Here is a 27,577-nt window from a genome sequence, read left to right on the forward strand (position 1 = left end):
CTTCTTACTTGTGGTTGCATGTGATTGCGCTGTAACAATTTTTATGTCAAGTATGCACCAACTCGCCCAGAAAGAAGTTTTAATTAATTGCATATATTTGTCCCTACCTGGAAGTCTTAGTTGAAAATGTGATTACAATTAAGGTGACAGTGGGCCAATAAATGCTGCAATATCGGACTAACGCCTGGTAATTTAACGTGGTGTCTTGAATGGTAGTAAGCAGATGACAGGTGACATAAAAACCACTGGCATCAACACTGTGTCCCCTGGTAAAAGGGCGGGAGAATACGTGGATATGCATTCGGGCATCTTCCCTCATCTGCTTTTATGGACGTCCTCCAAATCGTTTAAGAAATGCAAGCAATCAGATTGCTAACACAGGAAGAGCGAGTGAACGCAATTTACATTGTCATTGCATAGTCAAAATGCTTGCTTTACTTAATGTGCAATCTACATATTATGTGCCCATTTCATTGAGCAGCTTGTTCAAAACAATTTCCGCAATACATCTTTATAGTTAGCATTGGTTACGTTCATTTTTATGATCTGGATACAGTGTTGTAGGTGCATATATTGTGCTTATGCCACTTTCACGAGTCATAAATTTAGCATATCTATCACATTGTAGCTTAAGTGCGCTGCTATGTGTTTCATTAGAAACTGCAAAAATTTGAGTGTGAGGCCTTCCCACTTATCTAGCAAGCACACCAAGTGGGAACACTTAAAGTTCAGTGCTACGAAGTGAAGAGTGAGTGCATACATGTGCCATAGATGGTATGTGGGCAAGTCGTCCTGGCGAAGCCACTGCATCTGCATTCAAAACAGTTCAACTACCAGCGTAGTGCAAGATGTCGTGTCCACTTCGACGAAATGGAGCACCAGTGCAAATATCTGGGCATACCTGTCCAGGGCAGCAAGTGTGTCTACATTGAAGACATTTCAAGTACCAGCACGTACGGCAGTGCCATTGCCAGCGGAACTGTAGAGTACAAAGTGGTGTTCTCCCAAGCTGTTCATCAATGGCCCTCTGCCTGGACTCTATGCCAAATATTTTATTGCGAAGCAACACTACTTTAGGTCGCACTTTAGCCCGTTCCGTGGCGAGGCGGTGGTAGGCATCATTGACCTTAAGCGTGACCTCGCTGCGTGATGTCACACCACGTGACCTAGAGTGACGTCACACCAGCTGTGTAAAAACGGGGCCCCATCTCACGCCGTCGCGAGGCGAGGCGGTAGCCACCAACGGCGGCCTAACTCCCGCTCCTCTCACCAGGGGCGCTACGGTCGGTGTGACGTCACACCAGCTGTGTAAAAACGGGGCCCCATCTCACGCCGTCGCGAGGCGAGGCGGTAGCCACCAACGGCGGCCTAACTCCCGCTCCTCTCAACAGGGGCGCTACGGTCAGAGTGACGCCACACCAGCTGTATAAAACAGCTGCGCTCCTCTCGCCAAGGCAGTCATATAGCCAGATGTTACGATGGTACGATTTCCCTCACGCTGGTGAGGGAAATGTTTGTCGGCATACACGGATTCGACGGATGACTTCCTCTTAGATGATTCACTGTAAGCTGTAACACTAGCATAACCCAAGACTACCACCAGCCATACTACCAGCTGATCCGAGAATAACACACTATTGCTTCGCAATCACCAGGCTTAACCAAGCTAAGCCACGGCCGTTTTTTGGATGTGAAAGTGAAAGTGAACTGTTAAAGCATTGGCTCAGGGCTACATGTGCGAAAGGTTTTTGTCATTCAGAGTACATTTTACAGCGAAGCTGTTAGCCCCTACTTGGTCGGCATTTTTGTGTCCCTGTCCGTTACCGAAAACGTGGGCCGATCGTGGTGGCAGTGCAGGGCCAGAAGCGATGGCTCGTTCCCCCGTAAGGCAGAGGCTTCAGCATAGTGAAGCACACAGTGCATACATTCTTTGGAAGCACTGATGCAACATATAGAACAGCGTACCTTTCAATAAAGAACAAGCTCAAAACAAGCATCCGACCGACATAATTAATAAGGTGCGCCTGGTAACAATGCGAAGCACGTAGCGCTCCCCGCATACGTTTCGTGATATCGATTACTGCTGCGCAAGCTGCCCGTCGGCGATGGCAGCTTGCGACGTGGGAAGTGACGTCTCTGGCCTTGCGTATATGAAATAACCAGACTAGCACCTGATTTCCGTGTTGTTGCAGCACCGTTACGGGCGGCGGCTTGCTGTCAAAATTACCATCACTCGAAAGCAGTAAAGCACTGCATATCCCCACAGCAGTTGTAGTAGTATACTATTAAACAGCTTCGCTGGGCATCCACTTTCGCAAGGCCGGGATGGCGAGTCAATTTCTTTTATTTACTTTAGGAGACTAGAGGTGTGTGCAAGGTGTACTAATGTATTCATGTGTTTGCAAAGGATTCATTGCAACCTTAATGCTTGTTTTTGCGAGAGTGGTACATATATGTGCCTTTTGTACAATGCTGTTTATATAAATTGATTCGTATTATGACCATTGCTCACTTGGTTACCGAAGCGCAGCTTCCTGTACATTCCAGTTAATTTCCAGGTTCAAAACATTCAAGTATGGGATTTTACGTGCCAAAACCACTAACTGATTCTGAGGCACGTCGTAGTTGGGATCTCCGGTAATTCGGACCACCAGGGGTTCTTTAACGTGCACCCGTGTTCTAAGTAGACGGGTGTTTTTGCATTTAGCCACCATCGAAATGCAGCCGCCGTGGCCGGGAAACTTGCAGGTTTATACAATTTTGTAATAATAAGGCTTGCACATTCAGTTCTCGTGTACTAGAGTACTATGATTATTTTATTTATGTATAGCGTTACTCAGTCTCATCGTACTCTGCATTACAGTGCTACTCACTTGTTACACAGATTCCGTTACCTGAGTATTCTTTACGATCATTAACGAGCTTGTTTTTTAGTTTTAAGGTTCTTTTAATTCTCTCACCATTACTATATTTGATGTACCGTACAGGCAATATTTTCATGCTTAACATGTTCCAGTTGGTTGGTTTTTATCACAGGATTGATTTTTGATCGTATGCGTCGTTATTCCTTTTTGTGTTCTTTTCAAGCTCCTAGATTATTGCTAGCATAGCTTGTAGGCAGGTACCATGCGAATAAATCTCGCATTTTCATTCTGCTTCTTGCAGTTGCTGTGATATCAATTTCTAAATATCTCTAGTCTGTTCATCTGATAGCATGTGCTCTTTACTGTGCAAAGTAAGAAACTTTAGCACACTTCGCGTTCTTGCTGTTCGTCATTGTATGCGTACTTACGAATTTCGTTTATATATGTTCTAGCCATTGTTGATCAATTTCTAGTTCATTAAGAATCGTTTCTGGTAGCTTTAGTGATTCTTGATATGCTTTTATTTCGATTTACCTTGCATTTCTCATATATTTTGCACAGACCTTGCATAAGCACTATTTTTGCAATAAAGTGTTTGTGATATGCTCGTTTCATGTGCTCTTGGCACAAAAATCCTGGCCTGACCGATTGTCAAGACGCGCCCATTTCTTAGCGGGATGTCATTCCCATTTTGTTTATAAACATCGTTGCTGCATACCAAAAGCAGCATTGCGAATTCATTTTCGTGGACATGTGCCTTTTCAGGTGACTTGGTCGAGGATGCGTCGGCCTCTATAGGCAACAGTGCCTGACACTGTGCCAGGAACTCAGTAGCACTAGACACCGACGCTTCGACTCATTTGGAAACCGCGAAAACGAGCTACAGATTATCGTACACCTTTCAAGACTACTTCTAACCCAGCTTTTAGATAACGTCTTAAAAGCGTCTAGAAATCATATATGAAGAGCCAGGGCAAAGCGATTGTGTCTTTCCCTACCTTATTTCAAGACTAGCTTTTCGAATACGTTTTGTGCAGTGCTAACATTTATCCACGAATACGTTTGCGAAATATGTACAGTGTGGTCCTTTATGAAGGGAACACGCGAGCGCGTGGCCTGTGCGCTGCGGAGGCTGCTTAGAGCGCCAGCAACAGGACGAGACGTTCATTTGAGGGATCGCCAGTCGTTTGTGCGCAGTTGCGAGTAAGGGCGGTCTCGAGAGAGAAAATCTGGGGGCTTTTGCTCCTTGAAAATATGACTCTGCCTAGGCACTAAGGAGGAGGTTTCTCGTGTTGTATGCGTTTGTCCCCTAGACACGCCAGCCTTGTGGAATGTGGTCGAGTTTGTTTACGCTCCGTTGGTGGCCGCCCGCGCGGTGAGGCAGTGGGCACGGACGCCCAATTTGGTGATCGCTATGCCTGAAGGGGCAAGGGTCGCGGGTCGCTTTTTTCGTCGCGACAATAGATCGAATTTTTTTACAAGCACTTCTCCAGGAGGACACATGTAACCGGTAAACGGAGACCTCAGGAAAGCACCTGAGGTTATAATAAAGCAGGCGCCGCTGGATCTCCAGAGCACCCAACGGGTAGCGGGGGGATCAAAGCTCGAAGCAGGGCGGCCCGTGGGTTGGAGCCGCGGAGGCCGAAGCGTGCCAGGGGGTGTTCGCACAAAAAATGGGCTTTCCACGATAGCGGGCAGCCGATATCTTATACACCCCTGGCACGCGCAGGTCTCGGCGAGCGCCAATTCCACGGACCGGTTCGAGTTCTAGCTTTGGTGTTCCCGTTGCCGCTTTGGTGTCCTCGAGGCGCCACCAATAACGCGAAATAATGACAAGTTGTTACAATTAGTAAAAACAGAACACGATTTAATGAATATGTAATTACGTCCAGCCGCCAACTCGTGACGCTAAGTTCAGCAGCACCGCGCCCCGCAACTTCTGCAACACCAGTCAGAACTTTGCCTCTGAAGGTACGTCGGACAGACTTTCTCGCGCCTGCGGCGCTGGTGCTGAGTAGTCATCGTCACCAGCGGCCTTTCAGCCACTTACGTTCAACCGCGATTGCTAAGGCAGGTATTTCCTCCCTCTAGATTTTCAATCTATGCGGCCCGGGCTCTATACTACGGTCGCTACGGCTCCCACAGAAACATATGTGATGTTATTTACAAGGTACATCGCCGTAAGGCGCGAGAAAGCTATGATCCGCCACGACTGACTTAGCACGAGCGCAGGAGGTGCGAGACAGTCTGTACAACACAGCGGTCGCCAAATAGGGCGTCAGTACCTGCTGCTTCACCATTCTACCGCGCCGGCAGCCAGCGTCGGAGCGTAAACAGGAGACACACGGTACGATTCTCGACCGCGTGTACGATACTCGACCCCACTCCGCAATGCCGGAACGCCTAGGGACAAATGCCTACAACATGCGCTAAGAAACCTCCTCCGTAGTACCTAGGCAGAGTCATATATTCAAGGAGCAAAAGCCCCAGATTTTCTCTGCCGCGCCCCCTCTTACTCGCGCCTGCGCACAAACGACTGGCGATCCCTCAAATGAACGTCTCGTACCAACAAACAGCAAGGGGAAGGATAGATGGATGGATGTTATAAGCGTCCCCTTTGGAAGGGGCGGTGGGTTGCGCCACCAAGCTCTTGCTATTATACTGCCTAATGTCCTACCTAGGTCAAACAATAAAAAAAAAAGACTATGAACTCCCACAACCAAATTTGCTAATCCCCTATTGCGAACTGTGCTTTTGTACGTCCGCTTGTAGCGCCATCAATTGGCGGCCAGAATAAGCAGACACGGCTGATGGGCAAGCGGCTGTGAACTGCCTCCCACGCCAGGTGGATGCGCAACTGGCGGGGCCTGCATCGCAGCGTCTGCTGCTAGCAAACCGCACTTGGTACGCGAGCACATTGGAAGCGTGGAAGGACCAAGATATGCCCGCTAGCTAATAGGCACTCACAGCGTATTTTAATGCGTAAGCATTCTTTGGCGAGTACCGCAGCAAGATCTGTCCGCCACGCGAAAAGTATAATGCCTTGTATCTGCACAAAAATGCGCAATGTGCGAAGTTAATTACGACATTCAGTCATTATAATAATGCAAATGTACACGATTGGTAGCTTTATAAGCGATGAGGAACAATTGAAAAAGAAATGATTAGAGAATAACCATAGAGATATATAGGGTCCACTGAAAATGCATGGGGAAGCCTATAGTAGGGGTGGGCCAACTTGAAATTTGGGTGTAGGCCAACATAAATTTGGGGGTGGGCCAACTTGACATTTGGAGAAATTTGGAGGTGAGCCAACTTGACTTTGGTGTTGGGCCAACTTGAAATTTGGGAGTGGGCCAATTTAAATGTCGGGATGCGCCAACTTAAAATTTCGGGGTGGGCCAACTTGACATTTGGAGAAATTTGGAGGTGGGCCAACCTGACATTAGGGATGGGCCAACTTGAAATTTGGGTGTAGGCCAACATAAATTTGGGGGTGGGCTCATTTAAATTTCTGGGTGGGCCAGCTTAATTTAGGGGTGGGCCAAGTTGAAATCTGGAGTAATTCGGAGGTGGGCCAACTTGAAATTTGAGCGTGGGCCAACATAAATTTGGTCGTGGGCCAAGTTGAAATATGAGGGTGGGCCAACATAAATTTGGGGGTAGGCTGCACACTTTCACAACTCCAGTAAAGTTTCTGCGTGCTTTTTTCGCAGTATGGAGCCAGCGCTGCCCACTCCCCCCCATAGCATGAATAAACCTCACCAGATTTGTAGCGGTTTAAGAGAGAAGTGCACTAAAGTGAAACTTAATTAGCTTAGGTAAATAAACGTAGTTATTTATTATTCAGGCTTAGTCATTTCTATAATGATGCCATTTGTCTAATTACCTAATTAATTAACCTTAGTTAATGTTATGATGAAGGCGTCTATATATATGTAATTATTAATTTAGGTTTAACTCATCTGAAGGTAACCTTAATTGATTATATAGGCTCCGTTGATTTAGCCTTAGCAACTTTTCATTAGTCTAATACTTTAGCATAAATTTATTTTAATTACTATAGCCTCAGTGTTCCTAATTACCCTCAATTAATCGCCGGCCGTTGCACTTTACTATTTTTAGTGTAACTAATCTTATCAGTCTTTATTAACCTTACTTACACTTATACCTTTCAGTACTCATATATATAGTCAAAATCATGTCTCATTAGTCATACGTAGTCATAGTCAAAATCATGTCTCATTAGTCATACGTAGTCATAAGGCATTCTCATATACACCTCCGTAGGACCTCATGTATACCTATATGCATGCAGTGCATCGTGACATGCATTACAGACAGAAAAACGGAGGGACGGACGAACGCACGGACGGACACAGTTGCGAGGGAAGAAGCCCTAAAATGCTTACGCATCAATGCAGGTACCAGGAGTACCTAATAACTACCAAGCGTACGTTGGCGCTTCCACGTATCCAGTGCGCTTCCGTATCCAACGCGGTTTGCTAGCAGCAAACGTTGCGCTGCAGGCTCCGCTCTTTGCGCAACAGGTCATGAGAGGAGGGGGGGGGGGGGGTTCCAGCTAATTCTATTCTAGTCCAAAACAGATGACGCCACAACAGACGTGCTTCCCCATGCTAGTACACTTTACCCATGCTGCCAGTTTCTGGCGCTCTAAGCAGCCTCCGCATACCTCCGCAGAGCACGGGCCACCCTGTACCACCCTGTACAAGGTCCTGAATATTTCGCTGTGCACGTTCGAAAAAAGGTGTTGCGCTCACCGCAGAACGATCGAATTTTGGTGTCGACTTCGTTTAGTATAACACATGTCACAGTTAATTGCCTGGTTTTTAATCATAAAAGTGCTTATTGGCCTGCGCTTACGAGGACGCGAGCTGCGGCCGCGACCACCGTTTAGCCGCGACTGCGTAAGCATAAACTTTGTGGCCGCCTGTCGTCATCTGCAGAAAGCAGTGTTTCATGAGGGAAGTCGCCTGTTTCTGGAGCGGGCAACACGTGGCAGCCATATGGTGGCAGCCCTCCCTGAAACGCTGCTTTCTGCAGATAACGACAGGGGGCGAAACAAGTTCATGCTTGCGCCGTCGCGGCAGCAGCTCGCATCCCCGTAAGCGCATGCAAACTTGCACTTTTTGCTTAAAAACCAGACAATTTACTCTGAGAAGTGTTATACTAAACGAAGTCGATGCCAAAATGCCATCGCTCTGCAAAATTTGAGCAAGAACAGTGCAGCGGCCTGAGCGCAAAACCTTTTTTCCGAACGTACGCAGCGAAATACACAGTACCTTGTATAAAAAATTATAAATATATATACATAAGCGGCATTGCAAATTACAAGTAGCATGCAAATAGCAAACATTCGCATCGGATTGGCTGGCTTTCGAAGAATTATGCCAAGTTGTGCTGTCGCAGACACAGCGATAATTTCGCGCTTCATTGTCCGGTTTCGCATGGCGGACTTTTTATTGAACTTCCAAAAGCGTCGAAGCGAGGCGTAATTCGCGCTACCAGGAAGGTCGTTCTAGCCAGGAAAGAATAATGATATATGCGTTTCAGTGGCTTCCGCGTTGCAGGTAGAATGAAATGGTTGCTGCAGATTACAAGATTGTTTAGTGGCCAGAGGTGTCGCATTGCGAGAAACGCGTCGCCAGTGCGTGGCACTCGTTGCTTGCCGTAGATATAGCGCTGCACACGCACGACCCAGAAAGCGCATGCGCCGCACATCTGCGCGCGACGTCGCTAGCGTGCGGGCGAGTGCGCGGCGAACTCGTCGATACGGCCTTCCTGGGTTGAGAAATACAACAAAAAAACAGCCATATAGGAAGTCTGCTGGAAGAACAACCCCTGGCGCCGGTACACCCTTCCGAAGGCGTCCTCGCACGAGGTAAAATCCCAGCTTGCAGCGCTGCTGCAGTGCGGACTGGCACAAATAAATACGCCACTAAGCCTAGCCGGGCGGAGATGACGACGACGCGAGTACCCCACCGCTGGCGGACGCGTCGCTAACGCCCCTGCGAAGCACGCTTCCACGCAAGGGATAAGCGCTGCGGCGAAGCCGACCTCCACAACATGTTGGAGCCGTCTTCCTCCGAAGATGAAGGCGGCAGCGACAACGAACCGGTCGAGGATGAGGTCTCGGAGGCGGCCGCCGTGGTGCTCGAGCTGCCGCGCAGCGTGAGCGCGACACGGAGCCTGTCGCCGGCCGCCGAGCCCTCGCCGTCGTCTTCGGCCCAGTCGCGCTCCAACAGCCTGGCGCGGCCGTCCAGCCCGAGCCCGTCGTTGGTGAGCGAGAAGGACGAGACGGCGGAGCGCGAGGAGGAGCTGCGCCGAAAGAAGCGGCTCCAGTTGTACGTGTTCGTGCTGCGCTGCGTCGCCTACCCGTTCAACGCCAAGCAACCGACCGACATGACGCGGCGGCAGACCAAGATCACTAGGCAGCAGCTGGAGACTATCCAGGCCAGGTTCCAGGTATTTGAACAAAGCTCGGGGTTTAAATAGCTGCATGCAAGAAATTGGTTTCATAAGCGGACGTTTTATGTCTCCGTGCGCAGCAGGTTTCAGTAGCACTTTTTTTAGCCGAGCATGGTTTCATGTGGAAAAGTCGTTTCGGTGGAAGAAAAAGGGTAAGTTTGTGCATGTCCACAGAAGCATCATCTGTGGATGTCTATATGAGGCAGTGTGTCCCACACATGCTAGAGATAATCATGCAAGGCAAGCCATCTTGGGAATGCCTGGCATTATGGAGAGTTCAAAGTACAGGAGTCCTAGCAAAAGAACTGATAGAAATTTCTACAAGTCTCTTAGGAATATATCTAGGTTGTACAGGTCCTTCTATGAGTCTGATATATATTCCTACCTGACCCATAGAACTCTACCAGACTGGTAGGCAGCAGATAGATCTCGCTGTGCTGCTTACAAGACCAAATAGGATGATGTATCAGTCTTTAAAACCCAGATAAAGATCATCATACAACATACAGAAATCTAATTGAGGCACTGATAAAGCATGTTTGGAATAGCACACACACCAGTGCCCACACACCTGAAGAGATGTTTTTAAAATGAACTGAATATGCAAGCCCGAGCGCATTGTCGGCCACGTGAACAGATTAACAAACACAGTTGGGATAATAGAGTATCAAATGAAAATGAACTGTGTAAACTGTGCAATTATCAAAACTTCTTACAGCTTGTATGCAGATCTATTATCCTAAACATGTTTCAACGTAAATTAAAGCACACATTTTCAAAGCATAGCAGTGTTACTTAGTCCGCGAAACTACATTGGAGAACTTGCATGAAAAAAGTATCAGTCCATTTTTGTAGCAGGTGTGCTCCAGTTCTTTTAATAGAAAATTGCATTTACAAATTTTGCGAGACTGATGTGCAACATGTAATGCATATCCAAAACAGTATTACTGTTGTAATAAAGTTTATTTACAAAGGCAAAACAAAGTACTTTCAAGACTGTGGATACTAACTGCAGCTCTAACATGTCAGGCTGAGTTTGTGAATGCCATAAATTGGACACTACCAACGTGATTTCATTAAAACTTCTTTCTGGGCTAGTTGGTGCATACTTGATTTGAAAATTTTGACAGCGCTAACAATACATCCACAAAGGAACAAGGATGAGACACAAGCGGCATGAATACCAACATGATTAGGGTTTATTTTACACTGATATCTAAGCAATAAGCAAGCAACTTTAGCCACATTTAAACAAACACATAAGAGGAAAAACAAGGACTGAAGTACCAACATCACCATGCCCATTTGTGCTCACAGATGCTGCATAGAACACCATGTCTAATTGGCACATGTTTTTATCATATTCAAACTTCATATGAAGCTATTTTCTCCAGACTATGCGCTTTTGCATTCATCTCAAAACTATTGTGATATGTGACAGAACACAAGTGAGCTTGTGCAAAAACAACAAACTGGCATGGAACACTGACAGGAAGCAAGGAAACAGGACAAGCATTGGTACAAGCTATTAGCTATTACCAGGTACAAGGTATACAAGGTATTACAAGTACAAGGTATAGCTATTGGTGCAAGATCTACTGCAATACATCAGAACATGACAATGCAGCAATCTTATTTAAGCAAAAATGAGTACAGATCTGAGAAATTATTCAAATAAGAACATGGATTTACCATTTTCAAAACCACATTTTCATGAACAAAAATAGCCGAAAATCAAGTGCACATATTACAAAATCAGAAGACACAATTCTTCACTGGGTGCTAGTTCAACCACCATTTGTTGAAATGTGTCAGAGAATGTGTAGAAATGTGTAGCCTTCAGCACACGACAGCAAAGAAGACTGTCAGCAACAGGCTTCATATATAGTGTTTGGAGTCTTTGAATCAAACCGTAATACACTGTTAAAATAAAATTTTAGAGTTTGCTTGTTTCATTCAGAAAAAAGACCGTGTCTTGGTCATGCCGCCACAGTTAACGGATAAACTTGCACCAACTACATTGAATCAAAGGAGAAACTAACAAAGTGAGAAAGACAGATGCATGGTGTGAAAGTGATGCTGTTGTATCAAGTAGCACAACTGCTCACGTAAGGCATCATTCAGCTGCTTTGCATGCCTCTGCATGTAGACTAAGAAGCTTCACAATCTGCTAGTGAAGTACTGTTCATTCGTCCTTCGCTACATGTAAAGACACCGACCCGAAACCATGCATAAGTGTCGTAAAATATTGTCATGTTTTGGCTACCACGACTGTTCATCAGAAGCTGCATCACCACTGCCAACATGCAGACCATGCAGTTCCCAAGCACTTGCTCAACAAGAGTACAATAATGAACAGTGGCAAATTGGGCTAGCTGGTTCATTAGGAAAACAACAAGGTATTGCAAGAAAAAATAAAGGCTCTAGAATTTTGATGGCTCTGGCTTGTTTAATTCATTTAAACATCAAAATGCTGATTCTTACAGAACGCCGTAAAACATGGTGCCCTGTTACCAACTGCTTTTTTTTTAAAGCTATAACCTGTTATTACCAGACACTCATGCACCATGGCTGAAGACATACTGTTCATCGTTACCATATCTTGAGCACGGGAATTAGTCTCTGTCATAAAGGTTTGGTATTGTCGATACAAAAATATTGTGGTCTATTTCCATAAATACACAAAGGCGCATAACTTCACTGGGTGTTACATAAACTAGTGGCTCTTCTCCTGTGACACAGATTGAAAGGTGCTTTGCATGGAGAATTTCAGCAGGAAATGGTTTCTCGCATTGCAGAATTTTATAAGAATTTGCTCCTGTAAGAATTCTACAAATGAGAAAAAATTCATTTGAGAAGCAGGCAAATGCACTGTTGTTAGTCTTTGTAGTCCGAGTGTACTGGAGAGAGTGGAATCTTTGCTTGTTAATGATCATTCGGTAATATTCAGTGACACTTGTTGAGTCCCTGCCACGGTTGTGGACTACAGCCTGTTTTTCACTTTCATCCAAGTTCAGGCACAGCTTTCCAGTGCCTAACAAGACTGTCTGCTGACCAGCTCTCCTCTCCTGTATACCAAGAAAACTGACTGCTTCTGGTGAAAGATATAAACTAACTTTAGCTTCCTGTGACTTTCGAGCAAGTACATAACGTTACAATATTTGTAAAGGAACACCATTAGCTCCACTGACCAGTTTCACAAGAAGTCAATTTCCGCCTTCAAATACAAATGAAGAATGCGACCAAAGAGGTCCTAGTTTAGCCACACCTTTAGGAAGATGCAGAATTTGGTGTACACCGTATGTCATTGCACCTAATCCATGCAAAGACTGTGTTCTCACAACAAACTGTGAGAGAAGATCGGATGATCTAATTATGTCATCTGAAGTGACGGTGTCCAGTAGAAGTATATAGATGCCCTCCAGAAGCAAATTGAAATGTCTGACATACTTATCCACCAAACAGCCATGAAGGCATAGTAATGAATAATGAAGAACCCACCCCTTCCATTCACTAGCTTTCCAGATTGTGAAGTCTGATAATCTTCGTGGTGTACGTGTGAACCAATTTGGTGGCTTGATTGCCAATAACCTCCTGTTTAAAGAGGCTAAACTTTGTCGTGAACCAATGTAAACATCTTTTCTCTTTTAAATGTGATCACATTTGATTTATATGTATTGTCTTTTGTGATAACATACATTATTTCTGACTCATTTTTTGGGCAGTCAAGAAAGCTTGCTTCTCCTCGAAGCTCATTACACCTATACAACACACAATGATACGGATAAACTATAGATCTGGCACACTAATACGAATACACTATTACACTAATAAAAAGAATATACTAGTAGACTTGTGCAAGTGGAATAGCACAGATATGTCCAGAATAAAACTAAGAGGAATTTTATCAGTGTATCAGTTGTATCATTTCATAATGCAATAGAAAAAAACTGATAGAATTTTTATCAATTTATCCTATCGGATTTTTTGCTAGGGAGGCACCATAGCCCAAATCATTTAAGGACAGTGTAAGGACGCAACCGTGATAAAAAAACAGAAACAAAACACTTAGATACACATCACAGGTGCCATGGCCTGGTGTGTTCATCGTATTGCAGCAAAGTGGAATTTATTCACTTGTTGTGTAACTTGATGGCATTGCATCGAAGCAAATACGTACAACATTTTTGCATAACCTCAAAGACCACATCATGCCATTATTGTATTCGATGGTTTTAGGTTCATCATCAGAGAAGAAACAGTCTGTACACTTTGAACCAATTCACAGTTGCTTTGGCGCCTCTCTGAGCACACAAGATTTTGAACATCTGTTCGGAATGCACTGGTTCATTTCTGGGGAATTATTCACCAGTAGAATGGCATGCAAGCACTACTTAAAAAGATTGCACTCAAAAAACATTTCTTCATTCTGGGAGCAGCATATTTACTCTGGCACTTCAAGGGTCAAGGCAAAAATAGGTGAAAATTTATTTTTGCACACAGTCACCTTAAAACTGACTCTTGCTTTCTGGGGAGGGGGGAACCTAAAGAAAAAGTATATTGGGAATGTCAGTGGATTTCACTATCTAAACTGATGTAGTCAATTTTCAGCGATATGGGACACCTCCTTCCTTGGGATCTCTGCCTTTCAGCACTCAGGGTGATTCGCCCTCTAAGACCTTTAAAAATGGGGTCTATAATTTTTCTGAAGCCAAAGTCATACATTTATTTGTCAAAAGTTAGTCATCACGAGCTTCACGCATGTGTCTATAGCTTCAAACACAGTAGTGGCTTGTCTGCTTGCATGTCTTGGTGACTGCTTTAAAGCATTACCATTACTTGTAGATGGCTCGGAACTACTTTGGCTGCAGGATGGCTTTAGGAGCACAATCGGCATGATACTCGAGCCTTGTGGCGTGCTCTCTAGAAGCCACAGTCTTCTGTTTGGTACACTAACTGCTTTTTGTTAGTGTACTTCAAGTACTTCCGCACTGCATTAAGCTTGGTCGCACCATATTTTGCTGTGGCCCTCTTAGCCTACAGAAGAGGAAGGAATGAAGAAAAAGAAATTTGGCCAGAATTTAGCACCGCTAACTCTTGAAGCATGCATATTTAGGTTCGGGTGATTGTAACATCTCGACAGCTGCGTGCGTGTGTCGTAGGCTACCTTGCACAGCTGTATCCCTTATGAACTTGCAATTTCATGCACACTGGTATGCTTGCTCAACAAACCTGGAGTTTTCTGTTAGATGCCTCTAGAATGGGGGAAGTCAGTGAATAGTGCTATAAGTAAACACTTTACTGATGGTGGGTTCGAACCTTCCAGCACAGCATCCTATTTCTCTAAACATCAGGTCAGGATCCAACCAGTTTCCCGCATTCTTCTCTTGTGACAGCTCGTACTTTGAGATGCTGTGTTACACTGCACACTGCCTTCGGGATCAGCCCATATTGTTCGTCAGACAGGTGGGTGCCAAACATGACATAACAGGAAGTCACCGTGCCTATTTTCTGTGCTAACATATGGCCTTCTAACATAAAAAAAATCTTTTTGCCTCATTGCTGAATCTATTATTCCAATTTAACACTTGGTTATATGCTGGAGACAGTATATATTACAAATTTTATCACTGTGCATCATCACCTTCTTTCTACAGCCAGTTTTGCCGTACGGTCATTGATTTAAAAAGGCGTACAACATAGTCAGATTGCAGTATCCTTAGCTACAGCATTCTGGAGTTCGAGCCCAGACCTATGAACTGTTGCGGAGTTTACCTTAATGGCTGCCAACAAGTAGTAGCTATCAACAATACTGTGTCCTCGCCACAATTTAGGACTACAGGAGTACCACAAGGATCTGTCCTTGGACCCATCCTTTTCACTTTGTATGCCAACGACTTACCGCATAAGTAACTCTGAAATGGGAATCTGTGCCAACGACACCGCAGTTGTTACTGCCGAGAGCATCTCAGATTTAGAATGTATAGTAAACTCGAAATTAGATAAGGCTAATAGCTGGTTCACAGTGAACGCACTACCTATTAACATGAAAAAGACCAAATATACTATATTTCTCATAACGACAAAGCCTTCAGCACCATTCAAAAACACAGGGACATGACAGACACCGGACAGCACTACTATATTTCATTCACACAGAAAAAGACTCGGCTATGATGGCATCACACTTCTCATTTAATGACATTGGGCTACGAACACACAAGCTCATTTAAATACCTTGGCTTTATTTTAGACAACAATTTACGCTGGAGCTACCACATCAACTTTATCTGCATAAAGCTCGAATCTGGGTGTTACACACTGCTACCAGCGTGAGAGCATTTAGACCGTGACATTTTATGTATCTTGTACTTTTCCCCCATGCATACCCATTTAATATATTGTCCCATAAGAAACCTTATGTAATGTAACTAACTTCAGTCTATCTTCTGTAAATAATATTTACAGAGAGCAACGGGTTCAATTTTCAGGAGTTAAAACATGGAATAGTTTACCATTAGAAATAAAGTGATCAGGGGCACCTATTAGTGAAATGGAACAGTATTTGTCTCGCATACCTGTTCTAATTGTTTCTGTGTGACTAACTTACATACTGTGCCAGACTACATTGTTTGTGTGATCCCGTGTTTTAGTTGTTTATTCCTTTTGTTAAATGAAGAACAACTCGATGTTTCTAGGATAGCATTGCTTATCTCTTTTGTCGTATGTATGTTTGTATGGAAACATCAAATTTAGTTGTTCTGTAGGCTCTTCAATTGTACATACAATTTTGGTTACACATAAGCCATGGGCTTATTGGAAAATTGCATGATATGTCCTGTGTCATATTGTGCAATATGTTTTTCATTGGACCCATTACTAGCCTTTGGCTATGGGTCCAAACACTTTTTGCATATTTTGTATGACTTAAAGTATAAGTAAAAATACATTTGAATCTTGAAGAAGTATCTGCTTAACACTTTATTTTCCGTGACTAGATTTAATTTAGTAGGCCGGTCCTGTTTTGTTTTTACTTTTCTTGTTGATAAAATAATGGTACTATGACACACGAGCAGAGTCTTTCTAGAGGGCCTAATACCAAAGTTTGCCTTAGTAAACAGAATAACAGATGGCTTGAAATAAGTTGTGCTATTTTCCTTGCCATTGGTAAAAACCTCCTGTTGGCTTACCTTTTGTACACCTTGTACAGCCAGCGCAAGTTTTCTGTGATACTCACAAATGCAGTTTTTGTCAGAATTCAGTTCTGCTCACTCTGTGCCAACTCAGCTGTTATTCATTACTGAAGTACTAAAGCGCCAAACAGACGACACAAGAAGAGACACGGACGAGCGCTTACTAACAACTGATGCTTTATTGACGGAAACACACCATATATACACGCAAATCTGGTGGCACAACTCACACGTTGTCAAAAATCACCTGGTAACCAGGCAAAAGGCCTTTTTTTATTGCCTTTTGCCTGATTACCATGTGATTTTCGACAACGTGTGAGTTGCGCCGCCAGATTTGCGTGTATATATTGTGTGTTTCCGTCAATAAAGCATCAGTTGTTAGTAAGCGCTCGTCCGTGTCTCTTCTTGTGTCGTCTGTTTGGTGCTTTAGTACTTCAGTAACATGCACCAACTAGCCCAACAAAAAGTTCTGCTGGCTATTCATTATAGTGCCATGAAGCTCCTTTTAGTTCCCTTGCTCAGAACCTTCTTGCAAAGGCTTGTTATGGAGCAGTGACGAGATACAAAGTTAACGAGCCTTGATTGCTAGTACATTATTTCATAGCATGTCATAGACAAAGTGTGCTAGCCATGAGGCTTCCACCATAGATGAAAAGCTTTTTTGTGCTTTTCTTCATATGTAATGAACATCCTCAGTGTGCTCACAGGGTATTCAGTTTCTGTTGCTCAGGCTGTTTAGTCGCAGAATGTTCAGAATGGCCTAGTGTTGCTCATTACTGTGACAGCAGTTGTACTGCTTCACAGTGGTTACTTCGCTTTTATTAATTTCTTTGGAGGTACTGCAGCCAACCAGGGCTGTTGCAGCAGGGGCGTGAAGTAAACGCGTCTGTCCTGTCGCACAAGGGGAAGAAAAAAAAACAGGAAGCACTAATATACAACATGCATGCATATCGTAAAAGCATTACAGACAGATTAAGCATTTGATAAGCTTTAAAAAAATTCTGTAAAGAGAATGATCACATTTTGCTAAGCAGACAGAGTTCAATGATTTGGATTAAAAAAAAATGCTTGAATAAGTCAGTGTGAGAGCAAAAGAGTGAAATATGAAGTCTTGATAGCATCCTTGCAGGGGATGTATGTGAAGAAATGCACTTGATGTTAAAACAAGACTATTTCAGAAATACCTTGCCGCAAGAAGTGCTTCAATGCATTCAGCAGAAACACAGTTATTGGCAATCAAAGATCGCCTCTGATTCCTTTTGCGGTGTTCTTCTATGCTTTGCACTGCGAAGTCTAGGGCGGAGTTGGTTGGTGCCCGCAATGTCACTGAATGTCACCATGGCGCACAGTTCAAATTTGATTTTATATGTTCCAATTTTGATGCCTAGGACACACCACACTCGGAAGCTATCCGTGAGCTTAAGGTTGAGGTCACGGTGTATTGAATTTGAGCTGTTTGGAAGGGATGGGGCGACAATTCCATTCTTTTGATGTACCTGCTATGTACGAGTTGAACAAAGCTTTGCATGACTGAATGTAGTCCAGTCGGTTTGAGACGTACTCGAGAATTAGTTGGCTGCACAGGTGTAGATAACTTATGAAAAAAAGGACTAAGCGATGCATTTGACGACAGGTTGTGAGAGACAGTACTTTTAAACTTAGTTTCGTAGCTGTTATGCTGGTGATATGGCTGTATTACGTGAGAATAAAATGAATGGGAGTGTTCTGAACCATTTTGACTGCACACAAGAAATTTTTCTCAGAAGAGTTTCATTTTGATGGAGCATACTCAAATTTTTATCGAATTATTTATTTATACAAGAGAAGCTTTGAAGAAGAAGGTAATTTGGAAGAATTGTGATGAACATATACGAGCATACGGTTGGCATTATTTATATGATATGGAAATTTCAAGTTAGCCATGATATGTAGGCCAAGATACTTATCGTACTTTCCGGATGGTGAGTCGCACCTTTATATAAGTTGTACCCCCTACTTTTTGCGAGCTTCAAAAAAAGATATTATATCCTATTATAACTCGATTGATATGATAAAACATGGTTATGCATGCTTATACACTTGTTGAAAAATTCACTACATACCCATTTCAGATCTCCAAAGTTACATAAATGAATTTTTATGAGCCACACAGTCTAACGGAATAAAACTTGAGCCAACCAATCTTAGGTGCAGAAAACCAAAAGTTTTTTTTTGTACTTCACTCGAAGCCATAGAAGGCCTTGTCCTCCAGTGCAGTGGGAAATTTAAGCTACTTTGGTCAGCAGCATCGCTGGGTCACTGTCCTCTGAGTAACTTTTGCGAAATGTTGTAGGCACGTCACTGGCAATGCTTCTGCGGCATGGTAGGCTTCGGGAGAAAAAGAATGCTCATTTTGGACCTGTATGGTTTTTATCATATAAGAGACGCACTGATGAAAATTTGGAAAAAAGGAATGCTATGACTATGACTCTGCTGTGCTATGACTGTAAAATACGGTATGTGAAGACACATACTCTAATGGTATATTATCTCGTCTGTAAACGGACAGTGTGTTAGTCAATCTGGACCACGGGGTAAGATGTATACTCATTAGTTGGGGACCCTTCTCGGCTTGCTTGCGCAGCACGATCAACCAGGTAAAGTAGCAATGGCGCTCATCCATCAGTTCGGCAGCAGCTGTCTATCAGCGGTACAATGCAATTTCAAGGCAGATCTCCCTTAGTGTAGCAAATGGTGCTTCGCACTAAAGCGGATTGCCCAGGTGAGGGCATCACCTTGACGGAGCAGATGCGATGCTGCATGCAGACTTTGGTTGCATGTGTTATCTATGCACTCCTTGTCTGTGCAAGCTCTCACCTGCGTTCTAAGTGAAGTTGCATCGTCCCACTGTTGGATATTCGCTGCCGTCACCGGACTGATCGACATGCGTCATTGCTACTTTATCTGGTCAATAGCACCTCACAAGTATCCTCGCCTAAAGTGTATGTATGTTACACTGTGATCTGGACACACGCACAAGTTTACGCTTTGTAATATTGAATTTCACTGGCATCTCTTGCACCACGAACAAACTACGTTAAGGTCAGATTGAAGAATCATTATGTTGTTGTCACAAGTTATATTCCTGAAAATTACACATTCATCTGCATGCAGATGATTGCTTGAGGAAAGAGAAGTTAAGTCATTTATGTAAATTAGAAAAAGTAGGAGACCAAACACTGAACCCTGTAGTACACCGGAATGTACAGCACTCAAACGTGAAGTAGTGTTGTTAGCTGTGACAAGCTGGCAGCAATGAAGAAGAAAACATTCAATCCAAGTGAAAAGTTTATAATCAATGTTAAAGGGGCTGTGAAGACCTCAGCCATATTTTTCACTCATGTGTGGCGAGGAGGAGGGGGGTCACACCCTCCCCAGCAGAACGTGGTCACCTTTTTCTAAAATCACTCTCTTTTCAGCAGAAGCCTTCTTGCCTGTTTTGGGGCTGCTTGCAGCTGCCACTTGACAGGTTCCCATTGAGCGCTGCCATTGGCCAAAAGCTCACATCAATCAAGGAGGGTGTTCGGATCATTGAGCTTGTTCCTACTGTTACTGATTGACAAAGTTTAATAAACAGGTTGAAGTAAGCGAAAATCCACTTTGGAATTTCGATAATAGTGTAATGAAGCAGACGTGCCTCGTGTTTCCGATAGCAGCTCGGAGACAACGACGACAACCCGTGCTGTCATTAGCAAGAGAGCTCGGGATGTTCGCTGCTTCTAGGTTGCTGTTTATCTGCTGCTCCTCACCTTTAATTAAACATCATTACATTTGGTGGAGATTGCTGGAATCCCTCAAGTCACCTTGGAGCTCCGCAGTCGTACATTGCCCACCGCCACCATGACTCATGCGACCTACGCACCGACTGTACCCATGGCTGCCCCTGTCACTTGCGCTGGCGCTCTCCGTCAGCACGACCCGGCCATCTTTTGTGGGACCGGAGAACACGATGTCGAAGACTGGCTGTCCTCCTATGAACATGTAAACGCTCAGAATAAGTGGGATGACCACTCTACACTGAATAACGTCATATTTTACCTTGCTGACATTGCAAATCTATGGTTTAAGAATTACGAATCTGGCATTTCGAGTTGGTCCGCATTCAAGACACATTTTGCCGAAGTGTTTGGCTGCCGCGCTGTCCGCAAGCTATGTGCTGAACAGCGTCTACACCAGCGAGCACAGCAACTGGGCGAAACTTTCCCCAGTTATATTGAGGATGTCTTGGATCTCTGCAGCCGTGTTAATCCAACGATGGCGGAGGACGAGAAGATTAACCATATTTTGAAGGGAATTGAGGATGACGCGTTTCAAATGCTGCTGGCAAAGAGCCCAACCAGCATTGCCGTACTCTTCAACCTGTGTCAGAGTTTTGATGAATTGCATCGTCCGCCAAAACCTTCCACTGGCTGACTCGGTCTTGGACAGCCAGGAGCCTGCCCCAACACTGCCTCCAGCCGTGCAACAAGCCATCCATGCCCAAATATCTGACGCACTTACCCCTGTTCGCCCATCAGCTCCTGTGACGGCACTGCTCTCCTATGTTGAATACCCACCACTATTTGCACCTCCGATGGCACCGCTCTCTTATGCCGACTACCTGTCGCGGGTCACACCTCCGCCCCTCAACTATGCTGCTGCTGTCGCACGGCCACCCCCACCGTCATATTCCGTCCCACCACCAATGCACCGAGTTCCCCTTGCTGCCGTTCCACGGCAGTCACCCCAGCTTTTTCGTCGAGCTGACACGTGGTGCACGCCAGACAACAGGCCTATTTGCTTCGCCTGTGGCATTGCTGGTCACGCTGCGCGCTTTTGTTGTAACATGCCCTCGCACCATGACGCCTTCGACCAGTTTCCTTACGTGCCACAACATGCTGCCGAGGTACGTCGCCAAGATGCCACCGACTCGCCGCTGAGACCCTTTGATCGCGACCGCCGTTCAGATAGTCGCCATTCTCCATCTCCACGTTGATGGTCACTGTCACCTATGCGTCGTCGGCCACCTGCGGCCAAGGGAAACTGACTAGCGCAGTTTCGGAGGCAAAAACTGCAAGTTCATCAAACTTTCTAAGGCCTCAATTTTCACTGCAGAATGTCATTGATGTTCATGTCGATGAAGCATCCGCTCAAGCGCGTATCGATACCGGGGCCGCAGTTTCCGTCATCCATGAAAACCTTTGTTGCAAGCTAAAAAAAGTCATGACCTCTCCATCTGGCATGGCACTCTGCACTGCTAGTGTGCAACACATTCACCCTACAGCTCTATGCACCGCCCGTGCAGTCATCCAAGATGTTTTGTACATCATCGAATTTTTTGTCTTGCCCTCCTGTTCTCATGATCTCATCCTCGGGTGGAACTTCCTGTCACGTCATAGTGCCATCATTGATTGTTCTCACGCGCAAGTGGCCCTTTCGCCGTTGTGCGACTCGCCATCGGTCGGCGCCGACCTCAGTGTTCACAAAGTCTTTGTTGATGATGATACTGATCTACCTCCGGAGACGTCGGTGCTTGTGACCTTGTTGTGTATTGCCGTGCCAGACTCAGCTGTGGCATTTACGCCATCCGACATGCTTGCTCACCGCACGGACCTATTTCTCCCGTTCGCCATCCTCACTGTTAGGTCTGAATCCGCTTTGATACCCATCTCTAATCCGCATTGGTATCCAGTGACTATACTGTGCGGTGAGACCTTAGGATTTGTGCAAGCTGTCACATGTATTGAAGACCTTGATGTTCATGATGGCACCACCCGTTCACATCTGGATGCCATAACTTCCGTCTCATCAAGACCGCCTTCAGCAGTTTTCGACAACACCATCGCCACAGACCTCTCACTGTCTCATTGCACTCAACTTCTTACTCTACTGAACGAGTTTGTTTCTTCATTCGACTGCAACGAACCATCCTTGGGTCGCACGACCAGTGTCTCTCATACTATAGACACCGGTTCCCATGCCCCTTTGCGACAGCGTGCGTATCGCGTTTCCGCAGAAGAGTGCCGAGTTATCACAGAACAAGTGGGCAACATGCTGCAGCGCGGCGTCATTCAGCCTTCTTAAAGCCCTTGGTTGTCACCTGTCGTTCTAGTGCGAAAAAAAGATGGCACCGTTCGGTTTTGCATCGATTATCGCTGCCTGAACAGGATTACAAAAAAAGACGTCTACCCACTGCCTCGGATCGACGATGCTCTTGACTGTCTGCACGGTGCCGAATACTTCTCGTCTTTAGATCTCCACTCTGGCTATTGTCAGGTTCCCATGGCTAAGGCTGACCGCCCAAAGACAGCTTTCATCACTCCTGATGGCCTGTACGAGTTTGCTATTCCTTTCGAGCTCTGCGATGCTCCCGCTACCTTTGAGCGCATGATTGATACCATCCTTTGCGGACACAAGTGGAAGACTTGTTTATGTTACCTGGATGACATAGTTGTTTTCTCGCGGGATTTTCCAACACACTGCGCCCATCTGCATGGCATCCTGACCTGTCTCATTTCAGCTGGCCTACAGCTCAACCTCAAGAAGGGCCGTTTCGCTGCCCGAACATTAGCTGTCTTGGGTCATGTTGTCTCGAAAGATGGTAACCTTTCTGATCCCAACAAACTTCGTGCAGTCACCGAGTTTCTGAAGTCTACATCTATCAAGGCCCTGCGAAGTTTCATAGGCCTGTGCTCTTATTTTTGACGCTTCATGTGGAACTTCGCCTTTATTATCGCACTCTTGACAAAGCTGCTTACTGCAAGCAAAGGCATTTCCGTGTGGTCATCAGCACGCGATAAAGCCTTTGACAAGTTATGCAAGTTGCTGACTTCACCGTCGATTTTTCGCCATTGCGACCCAACTGTGCCTACAGAGGTTCACACCGATGCTAGCGGTGTCGGCCTTGATGCGGACTTGGCCCAATGGAAAGCCACGAATGAAGAATACGTTGTGGCTTATGCCAGCCGTACAAGCTGAGATGAATTACACCGTTACAGAAAAGGAATGCTTAGCCATCATTTGGGCATTGGGCAAGTTTCGCCCTTATCTTTATGGCTGTCCTTTCAGCATCATCACTGGCCATCATGCCCTTTGTTGGCTGTCCTCCTTGAAAGACCCATTGGGCAGCCTCGGCCGTTGGGTGCTTCGCCTGCAGGAATAAGACATTCGTGTCATATACCGCTCTGGTCGAAAGCATTCCGACGCTGACACGCTCTCTCGCTCGCCGATGACACCTGATGTAGCTTCTCTCTCCGTTCCTTCTCCGACCTCAGACCCGTCACTACTGACCGCCATTGACATGCCCTCTGAGCAACGCAAGGACCCATCCCTTGCCCTGCTGCTCGACTACCTTGCCGCTCTATCGGTCGTTCTTCTCTGCTCTTCTCTGCTCCCTGAGTCACCAGGATGGCTCTTTATCACACTCGGGGCTAATGTAATGAAGGAGACGCGCCTCGTGTTTCCGATAGCAGCTCGGAGACAACGACGACAACCCGTGCTTTGATTAGTAAGAGAGCTCAGGCTGTTTGCTGCTGCTAGGCTGTTGTTTATCTTCTGCTCCTCACCTTTAATTAAACATCATTATAATAGTTATGCACTTTGGGAAGAAGCTGACTATCATCTGCTAACGCTCAGCCATGCCCACTTGCGCAGGAATGAAACTTTGACCACACTGCATTCGTAGTCATCGAGTCTCACTAATTTCGATTAGTTTTGAACACTTAGCCTAAACCATGTAAAACTAAAGGTCAGACCACATGTACGCTTGCCACCACGTGCTGACTCCTCGCTGCTCCTGGCTTGGCACGCATCGCTTCGTATTGAGCTATTGACAGCACTTTTGCAATTTGGATGTGGCTACTATCCGCTGGTCAAGCTGGTGCAGGACAAAGCTGGTCTGCATCATGTAGCATGACCAGACTGGTGCAAATAAGTGTGAGCATGCACTAACTGCAGTGGCATGTAGCTATGGCTGTTGTGTAGAGTAGATACCACTGCTGCTGCGATGAGTCCGGTTGCTGAGCTTGCCCTGGCTCACTGGAAACAATCACATGCTCTGGGTGTGGCCTCTGTGGGTGGCATGGCTTCAGGCATGTGGCGAGCGAGCCAAGTGCTAACACCTTGGAACAAGTTGTCTACCTCCCAAGTTGCACACCTTCGAGTTGCGTTGCCATCATGGTTGAAGATCGTTACGTTAGGAATCCTTCCAATGTGAGTCTGTAATGCGGCATCCATCGTTTACCTGATGTGAACACTGCCGATGTACTCGCACGAGTAAATATAGAGGTGACGTTTTGTTCAACCCACTACATTGTATGATTGCTACAGAGATAAGTGCGAAATGAGATGTGCTACTTGCCACTTTGTACGGAAAAGCAGTCATGTATAGCTACCTAGTGCACCGCAGTGCAATAAAGGCATGAGACACCTTGAAATCACTTGTAAGTTGAGAGATAGCCTCAGAATTTGGTACATTGTAGGTGCCTAAATCGGAAGTAGTGGCCTACATGAACATGCAGTATCAAATTTGAACTGCACGCCCTGTACTGTCATAGCCTTCACAGTGTGAGGCATTGAAGAAGGATCTGGAGCACAGTGAAGGGGATCAAAAGTGATCTTTGATTGACAATAATTCCACTTCTGCTGAATGCCTTGTAGTACTTTTTGCTGCAAAGTATTTCTGAAATAGTCTCCTTTAACTTCAAATTCATTTCTCGACTTTGAAAAAAGTGTTTCAGGGCCCCTTTAAGTTCACTTAGAGTGGAAAGTTTGCTGAATGTATCCTTTAGCTCACGAACATTGTTACGCCGCTCATCACATGATGCACAAGAGACATAGGTGCAGAGTATGTTTGAGAGCAGTAAGATGCTTTTCTATTGCTTCGAATCGAGAGTTGATGAACAACTGCAATTAATGTGTCATTCATGCATGAGCTTATTTTGACGAGTGACAATTCCCGCCATTGGTAGAACCTGAGTGATTGAAGGGTTTGTGCCATCAGCTACCAACTGATGACATAGAATGGATCGTTTAACGAACCGCTTGAGAACAAGCAATTTTGTCCAAACTATTGTGAACAGCTGGCTGTCAGAGCATTTCCACAATATTTCTCCGGTTCAGGTTCAGCTTCAAAATGGCTGCACACATTTTGGTTCAGGTTCCACTCCAGATTGACAAAAATAAGTGGTCATTTTCTGGTTACCTGTTATGGTTTGACACCCTGGTCCATAGCAAAAAATAAAGAAAGAAGTACATAGAAGTCTGAAACTGCATAGTTGGTTCTGCCAATGATACAACTAGTACTGAATACATGCTGTGTGTTCAGTTGTTGCTTTACCACTGACAATCAAGGAGCATATTTCTAAAAGCCAAGTGTGTCACAGGACATCATTATCTTGGACAGAACTTGGGCCTTCACTGGTGAAAATGTGGGCAATTAATTTTTTTTCTCTTGTTATGCTTTTGGTTTTAGAGCGCTATAAAAACACTAACTTGACATGATCAGTGAGTGTAAACAACACAGAGCACAACAGAAAAAGGGATGAACAAGCCTTTTTCTTTGCTGTGCCTGCTTTTTGCACTCAATAATTATGTCAAGTATTCACCAAATATCCCTCAGCAGCTCCTTTCAAGTTACTAGAAAAGGAACAGCACTGACATTTTGGCAGAGGCATGTTATCTGCACAAACAGCTAATTTGTGGTCTATGGGAAATGCTAGCATATACATGGGGCACGTGAACAGCACACCAAATGCTGCACCAAAATAGAGCTTACACTGTGCGGTGCATTGTTTGCTGCAGTGCTGATTTTCACTTGCATGTCTGCATCTAGATGACAGTAGGGAGGGTGCAGAAAAATTGTGAACGAGCTTTGCACCTTTCGAAACGCATGCCAGCAGATGAGGTAGGCAATTTGAATGTTGGTATTCCTGGAATGTTCTGGATTTGACTAAGTATGTCCATCAGACAATTATTTGGCCACAGTTTTTCTGACCTGCAAACGTACCTTGCCCGTTAGAGAGGAACATCATGGGGACGTGCCATCTACATAGCACGGACATGCAAGCACCTTTAATAGTATGGTGTTGATTTGCGGCAGGCACTATGTAACAGATGCAATCTACATTGCTTATCATGGGTAGCACACCCATAAAGCAAGATAGAATACACTGTGTCAAGATACACACATGCGTACCAGTGCAGTCTGCTTTCCTTTTTCTTAGGCCCCCTACCAGGCATAAGTTAACCTGGTTCAGTTTTTAGAGTGAATTGCATCACAAAGTATAAACTCGAGCTGTGCACACAAATAGTTTTGCATCTCGTTGCTGGGCGCAGGCATTCCTGAAGGGGGAGACGCAGATAGCGGCGGACGAGGCGTTCCAGAATGCAGTGCACAGCTACGTGGAAGTGTTCCTCAAGAGCGAACGCGTGCAGCGCATGGTGGCTAGTGGGGCCTGCTCAGCGCACGACTTCCGCGAGGTCTTCCGTGCCAACGTTGACAAGCGTGTGCGCAGCCTGCCTGAAATGGACGGGCTCTCCAAGGAGACCGTCCTGGGCTCCTGGATGACCAAGTTTGACGCCATCTTTCGCGGGGATGAGGACACCCGCAGGTGAGTGCTGGCTACGCTTTGTCTGTTTTACCTGACAGCTTGCTTGCTGCAGCCGGACACAGCAGGGTCGAACCCTGCTGCCACACGGCCTGGCCTCCGAGCTGCTGCTCTCGAAGGAGCAGCTGTACGAGATGTTCCAAGGGGTGCTGAACATCAAGAAGTTTGAGCACCAGCTGCTCTACAATGCCCTGCAGGTACACCACACAGCACATTTACTATTTCTTATTTACCAGCAGGGGAACCAAGTCATAAATTGATGCAACAAAATGACACAGGAAGGGGCTAGGGAACGTTTTCTTTTACCTTGGGATCCTTTCTTCTCACTGAGATAAAAAAGAGTTAGATCTCTCACTAGTGGGAATAAGCAAAGCGTTCTTTACTAAAATGTGCTTACTTGTTGCCT

At 45.2% G+C, this 27,577-nt stretch overlaps 1 protein-coding gene and 1 long non-coding RNA gene across 9 annotated transcripts in view; one reads left to right on the plus strand and one right to left on the minus strand.

Moving 5' to 3' along the window:
• Nucleotides 1-8,312: 8,312 nt before the first annotated feature.
• Nucleotides 8,313-27,577, plus strand: part of Cadps (calcium-dependent secretion activator 1) — a 468,212-nt gene continuing 448,947 nt past the window's right edge. For 3 of the 8 annotated variants that reach the window (XM_055069950.2, XM_055069951.2, XM_055069952.1), the window contains exons 1-3: nt 8,313-9,350; nt 26,900-27,174; nt 27,227-27,368. In XM_055069950.2, the coding sequence (XP_054925925.1) occupies nt 8,952-9,350; nt 26,900-27,174; nt 27,227-27,368 (816 nt within the window). In that variant the 5' untranslated portion in view covers nt 8,313-8,951. The remainder of the gene's footprint in view (nt 9,351-26,899; nt 27,175-27,226; nt 27,369-27,577) is intronic. The other 5 variants (XM_055069948.2, XM_055069949.2, XM_050177233.2 and 2 more) reach the window with 2 other exon arrangements.
• LOC129384475 (uncharacterized) lies at nt 17,267-27,294 on the minus strand. The gene is made up of 3 exons (XR_008612196.1): nt 27,206-27,294; nt 20,335-20,556; nt 17,267-17,437 (listed from the first exon to the last, which is right to left on the minus strand). It is a non-coding gene; the product is annotated as an uncharacterized lncRNA (long non-coding RNA).

Source organism: Dermacentor andersoni, chromosome 9, assembly GCF_023375885.2.
Source record: "Dermacentor andersoni chromosome 9, qqDerAnde1_hic_scaffold, whole genome shotgun sequence".
In the NCBI taxonomy this organism is placed as follows: domain Eukaryota; kingdom Metazoa; phylum Arthropoda; class Arachnida; order Ixodida; family Ixodidae; genus Dermacentor; species Dermacentor andersoni.